This window comes from Pelmatolapia mariae, linkage group LG16_19 (assembly GCF_036321145.2).
Source record: "Pelmatolapia mariae isolate MD_Pm_ZW linkage group LG16_19, Pm_UMD_F_2, whole genome shotgun sequence".
Classification (NCBI taxonomy): domain Eukaryota; kingdom Metazoa; phylum Chordata; class Actinopteri; order Cichliformes; family Cichlidae; genus Pelmatolapia; species Pelmatolapia mariae.
The window spans coordinates 46,003,836-46,010,276 of record NC_086241.1 but is presented as its reverse complement, the minus strand read 5'-3'; the positions used below and the strand labels follow the sequence as shown (position 1 = coordinate 46,010,276).

The 6,441-nt window shown below is 40.8% G+C and overlaps 1 protein-coding gene across 1 annotated transcript; it reads right to left on the bottom strand.

Moving 5' to 3' along the window:
* Nucleotides 1-503: 503 nt before the first annotated feature.
* Nucleotides 504-4,508, bottom strand: foxi2 (forkhead box I2). The gene is made up of 2 exons (XM_063498725.1): nucleotides 3,816-4,508; nucleotides 504-2,989 (listed from the first exon to the last, which is right to left on the bottom strand). Exons 1-2 carry the CDS (start codon nucleotides 4,417-4,419, stop codon nucleotides 2,397-2,399), a joined length of 1,197 nt encoding a protein of 398 aa, XP_063354795.1. The 5' UTR covers nucleotides 4,420-4,508; the 3' UTR covers nucleotides 504-2,396.
* Between the last annotated feature and the right edge of the window lie 1,933 nt (nucleotides 4,509-6,441).

Genomic DNA, 6,441 nt, shown 5'->3' with positions numbered 1-6,441 from the left:
TTAGCAGGAACAAAGGAACATGGCCTCCTCTCAGTTTGGGACAAACACTGCTGGAGAATGGAGACAAAGAGATACTTAAGGGGGATATCTTCACCTCTCTTCAGAGAGTCCCTAATTGATACATGGGGACCGGCATAAAGGACAGAGCACAATGGCTCTATTGTTTGACGTATTCTTTCTGTATGAAGTCGTCTGTAAACTGCTGAGTCTTTGGACCGGCTCCAACCTTGAACTTTCTTTCTTAATTTTGGTCAGAACTGAGCACAGCTCGTCTCTGCCTGCGGAGCATATTTAGTATTAGAAGTAGGAGCAAAAATATTAATCTGCTGTTCCCTTTGAAGTGGTAAATGTTGCAAACGTGACAGGAGAAAGGAAAAGTTGCACACAGAGCAGGCTGTAAATTTAAAACAAAGCATGTTTTCGTATCACGAGGGTACAAGTTTAATCTCTTTGTAATGCTGTACAGAAATATTGACAGAACAATAATATAGAAAAAAAACATACTTCAGAAATGTACGTGTTGAAAGTTTCGAGGATTAATTTTCCTCAGAGAAACATTTCGTTTAACTCCTTACTGGAAACTTAACTCTCCGCGTTTTGATTTCCTCTAGATGAATATCGCAATCTGGAGATCAGCTGACACTTTAGCCTTGCCAATAATTCACTGGAGGTCTTTCACTGGAAGTTTGAAGTTGTCTCACTTTTCCTTATAATTAGTACAAAACTGCATACTTCTTTCTGGGGAATTTCCCAAATTCTAAGGAAATGTGAAAGCATCCGTAAAACTTTCCTTATTTTTAGGAACAATTTTTGTTTTGGTGTCATTTTATTTATTTATTTATTTTTACTTATTGAACACCATTAGCAGTGGCAGATAGAGGCAAGAGGAGGCCCAGTATAAGCAGGCAAACTACCTGGTACTAAAATTGTCTTCTGAGAGCAAAAACCACCCCACAAACACTAATCGCTGATCTGAAAGTAAGAAAAATGGACTAAACAGAATAAAAGAGTCGTGCTGTAAACTTGACTTTAAACCACTACACTCAAGCCATATTGCTTTTAAGCAGCGAGCAATGCAGATTCTTGTTAAACTCTGAGTACGTGCAGAATATTAATAAAAGCTGGAAAAGGAACTTGAAAAGACCCACACAATAAAAATAATATGTAAATAATAGGTGAACATGACAAACTAAAAAAAATGTTCATAGTATTTTTTTATGCAAGTTGTTTGACTTTACAACTGATTATTAAATTAAAGCAAATTTATGGGGAATACATTTAAATTACAATGAAGACCTGAATGCACCTCATGCCCTGTTTAAAAGGATGCATGGCAATACAGTAGATAGCACACAGCATTTATTTGTGATGGCAGATGAATCTGCCCATGTGCTGAATATAACGTATAAAGAAAAACAAAGGCAACAGAAGATACATAAGCCATTCAGTGATTGTCACATTGAATCCTGAGTGAAACCATAGTATAGGATATAGCTTTTAATGTACAGATCTGGGGGTTTAGTGAGAGCATTTCTTCTGCGTTTTGCAAAGCTAATATTCTGCTTTAACCAAACTATGTTCAGACAACAGTAGATAAAAAAGCCTATTTGCATAAATAGCATAAATAGTCACCAACTACTTTCATAATTTACAAAAAATACATATTTATAAAGCACACGCGTATTTAAATGAGCCTTAGTGCTGCAGTTTTAGTCAACATGGAGATATTAAAAAAATAAGGCAAGCCCCGTTTAAGTTTACTTGTCTGTGAAATCAGTTATTATGTGTCTAAATATACAAAGAAACCTGTCGTAGTATTGGGCACTTTCATGTCATGTGATTGTTGTTTTGAGGTAATGGCGGTCTCACGAAGGCAACTTTGGCAGATTTGCATTGACTGCGACTCAACTATGTGATCTGATATAAGAATTTGGCTGCTCCGGAGAAAAATGGGCCACACTTGGCAAATGTATGTTTACATCTTGAGCGGTTTTATCTAAAAAGCAAAAGTAACATATTCAAAAAAAAATAAAATAAAGTTTTTCAAAAAATGCAGTTTTCAGTGGCAGGCTTTTTTTTTTTAAAAAAAAACCACTGAGAGCTTTGATATAGTCATGAAAAAGAAGAAAAAAGAGAAGTGCTTCATTTTTGTTACACTTTCAGGCTGACGTTTCCACCGTTTGAATGTTTTAAGTTAAATTAACTAATATTTCATGTTCTTTAATCTGTCTGGCATGTTGATCGGTGAAGGAAGTGTTGTGTTTTTTTATGTGGTGGAGTGCAACCCAGCCTGTACTTAGATCTCGCTGCAGAAATAAATGCATGCAAGCATGCGTTTGAGTCATAGAGCAAAAATAAGTCCCTGCAACAGTGTGACGCTGTGGTTAAAGCAGGTCCTATAGCTCAGTGCCTTCCCTGGGATAGATCAAGCTGTTGACACTGAAACTGTTATAGAAGTGACTGTTGAACTGTCCGCTCTGCCCACCGCCAAACGTGTTGTAGTACACTCCACGGTTAAAATGCAAGCTCTCGCTGTGCTCTGATGGCCCCGTGTCCTGCCCGCTGTGGTTGGGGTGGTATGGGCTCAGGGCGGTTATGTTCCTGTTCGAGAGCTCGTTCACCAGTCCAAGGGACCCCTGTCGGCTGGGGGCCCCCGAGCTGAGCGTGGACATATTGCTGTAAAAGTTATTAAAACAAGGAGCAGAGGAGGCCAGTCCAGGCGGGGACGCAGATGCGGAAGTTTTGTGGTTCTCGCTCATCACTTCCATCTCTGGGGAGGAAGGCCCCAGGAGCTGAGGACTGTCTGAGGGTTTCAGTGGGGCGGCCGCTGTCGGCCTACCATCCTCAACCTTTGTGGCACCCACAGCTGCTGCTGCTGCTGCTCCTCCTGCGCTGCTCTGATCCGATCGTCTTTTCCTTTTCCTGCGGAAATTTCCGTTGTCAAACATCTTCTCACAGTTTGGATCCAACGTCCAGTAGTTCCCCTTCCCTGCAAGTGGAAATGACAGACACATCACAGCTGAATTACTTCAGTTTTGTACTATTGAAACATTACCTGATCAGTATTCGTCTGACTAAATAAAATCCTAAATTTCTTTCTGATGCCATTTTTTTTAAAGTTTCCCGTCAAACTTTACAGTACAAATCAAAGCAATGTGAGTGAACCTGAAAAGAAATGATCTATAAGAGACGTCTGTGTCACGGAAGCTAAGATCCAATAGGTCAAAATGTACTGTATTATACTGCCATCCCTAGTTTCCTATTATCTGCACTACTGGACACTTGGGAGTTCTCTTGGCACCTCTTCCTGAGCTGACTGTCTTTCTAGTCTAGACTGAAGTACAGGTTAGAATGAAAAACAACATTCCAGTCATAGTGTACAATACAAGCACTGCTTTAAAAATACTACAATAGACTACTGAAGGTAGTGCAGAGGAACATAAACTGTACTACATTATTGTATACAGTCTGCTCATATTTATCCGTCTGTCTATATGAAGTAGTGCTACTTGTTTTCCATTGCAATATGAAAAGCACATACCTGGCCTGATCATATTGACTTATTGGCAGTAAAAAAAAAACACTTTACAAAGCATCAACCAGGGTTTTACGCACATATCTGCTTAGGCACTATAAAATGAAGTTATTTTACTATTCATATTAATTAAAAAAAAAAAAATCAAATTTGAAGGATTGAACGAAATTTTCTATTTAACTGATCACCACTGAGCCCTCCCGATGAGTAAACTCCATGTATTAAACGCCTCAACATTTTGGATGCACTAATAACGTTTTCAGTGATGCGTTCACGGTACCTGGATCGTCCTCGTCCCTCGGCACTTTTTTGAAACAGTCGTTGAGAGACAGGTTGTGCCGGATAGAGTTCTGCCAGCCCGCTTTGCTCTTCTTATAGAAGGGGAAATTGTCAGCCACGTACTGGTAAATCTGACTCAGGGTCAGCTTCTTCTCGTGCGCATTCTGGATGGCCATGGCGATGAGCGCCGAGTAGGAGTAGGGCGGACGGACCAACTTCAGCAGCTCCTCCTGGCTGGCGATGGACAGCCAGCCCAGGTCGGGCCCGCCGAATCCAGGTGAGTTTGTTATGAACTGCCGCTGCGAGCCGTAGGAGGGCGGGATGAACGACGGGTTGTTGCCGTGCAGGTATGAAGCGGACGAGTTGACGCTCGGCCCGTTGAGCCACAGGTAGGGATTTGGAGACGACGCGTAGTCCCCGAGGCCGTAGCCAGCGGGCCTTTGCGCACCTTGGAGGCTCGGCTGGTGGTACATGCTGCTGAAGTTGTCGCAGTAGACAGCAGCCGCCATATCCGGGGCCTCCTGGGCGCCTTTCGGTGGGAGAGAACCGACTGTAGGGGAGGTGTGGTGGTGCTGGTGATGGGACTGAGGATCGATGGAGTTCATCACTCCCCGCGGGAAATCCTAAAAAGAAATGCTGAAGCGATTCAGGTGTCCTCTCCCCGGTGGTGCGCGCACAGCAGCAACAAGTGTCAGGGAGGATGGAGGAGTTTGGGGAGTTTTAATAGTATAAACCCTTGACAGGAGCCACATGCGAGCGCTTTTCCCAACAGCCAATAAACACACACGGTGAGTAAACGGGGGTGTGGTCACGCTCTAGCTCATTCATCAGAGAGTGGGTCAGTGGTTCTCAAAATGTTTCCCCTCCTAAAACCTCCCGGAGAGACACAACAGACACCCGCTGGGTTCAGATTTTCTCCGAGGGGTGGAAGCTGTGATCATTTAGCCTCAGTCAACAAACAGCGAACGTGGCTCAGACTGTAATAATCGCTTTTAGATGGGATTTCCTGGCCTGCTCACTTAGACCTGCACTAGAATTTACTTTTTTCAAGCCACCGAATGTCCATTTCCCCACTTCTTTCACTAATATTAAGTACTGTAAACGTTATTTTGGTTGGATTGTAAATACCGAGAGCTGACAGCAGATCTTTGGGTCACGCAAACCCATCACCCGCAGCCATCCAGATTTCTGCCACGCTACCTGTAACCACTCAGCAATCCACATAATGGACAGCTGTGCAGGTAGAGACATCCCCTGAATGAGATGATTGGTTTTAAGTGATTTTAATTAACAAAAGTCTAACAATTAGTCATTATAAATGCAGGAAATTAATAAAGTGTTTTGTAGTATCCATTAGCTGAATATGCAGTCATGGGGACTATTAAGCCTCTCTTCATCTCCAATCAGTGAGACTCTTTTCAGGTACTTGAAAAAAGTATCCCTTAGCCGTGCTGAAGTGCCAGAGCAAGTGTGTGGTTAAAGGATGGTAGTCATTATGTTTTCTATGTGTCTTTACTTGGATTTATTTATTTATTTAAAAAACAAAACAGTGTTACTGAAAGATAGTTTGCTTTTCAAATCAGTGCATTTCAGTATCTCATAGCTCATAAGACAGTGGGAGTATCCACACACCAAAACTCGTAATATTTTGATAAAGCAAATCATGCAGGATTAATATTTAATGTTTGATCTTCTGGGAAATGAGATGAAAACCTAAAGTAGATTAAAGGAACTGCAGTGGATTAAATCCTTCAAGTACGGCAGCTCCTTGGTGTGAGCAGTAGCACTAGTATTGTATCTGTATAAACCTTATTTCCAATATCCTAAATTAATTTTGTACATTTACTCCTATACATACTGACGTGGTGTTTATTTTTGAAAAACACGAAACATGGTGAACTTTGACTCAAGGATCTTCATCAAAATAATACAAAACTTAAACCTTAAACCCAGATTTAAGCCCTTCAGTGTGGTTCTGATAGAAATGGAAGCAAAGGCACAGACACACAAACAGTGTGTACTGTGTATATGTACCACATATACATAGATTAAATATATGTAAATACATGTTTATGACTCTGTCCTTGACCCTACTGTGATACCGTTTTTTTTTTTTTTTTTACAATAAAGAGATCCCTGTGAGGTGCAGTGATTTGAGCGTCCACAGTGTGAATATATATTCAGAGGGAAAAAACTCAGCTTGCACACCTGCAGTAAGTCATTTTAATAAATAACACTACTTTCGATATGCATTCTTATAGCGCTCTTTGCTTTATTTTATTAAGGTTTTTGTGATGCTTCACCGTTTATCTCTAAATTAACTGTTCCTGTCTAACTTTTATTCACTCATCTGATGTGAAATTCATGAATTAGATCATAGTATGTAAGAAAATGATGCTCTAAGATTTTCATATACTCCAGTTAATATGATTTGTGAAGCTTGAAGAATAACACTTCCCAAAGAGGACTTCCTGTTATTGTTTATGTGCCCTCTAAAAGCTGCAATTAAACTGCACCTATTAATATTGTGAACTGTCAAGAAGTCTCAAGCGAAAATTGCTCGGCGGCACTAACATTATTACCCTTAGGCAAGAAATAACAAATCTGTTTGTTTGAAGAGTTTTTAA

Coding starts and splice junctions, on each gene's coding strand:
- foxi2 (XM_063498725.1), bottom strand. CDS start 4,419: ATGAACTCCATCGATCCTCAGTCCCATCACCAGCACCACCACACCTCC. Junction 2,990..3,815: donor GAGGGACGAGGACGATCCAG/GTACCGTGAACG, acceptor TTCCACTTGCAG/GGAAGGGGAACTACTGGACG.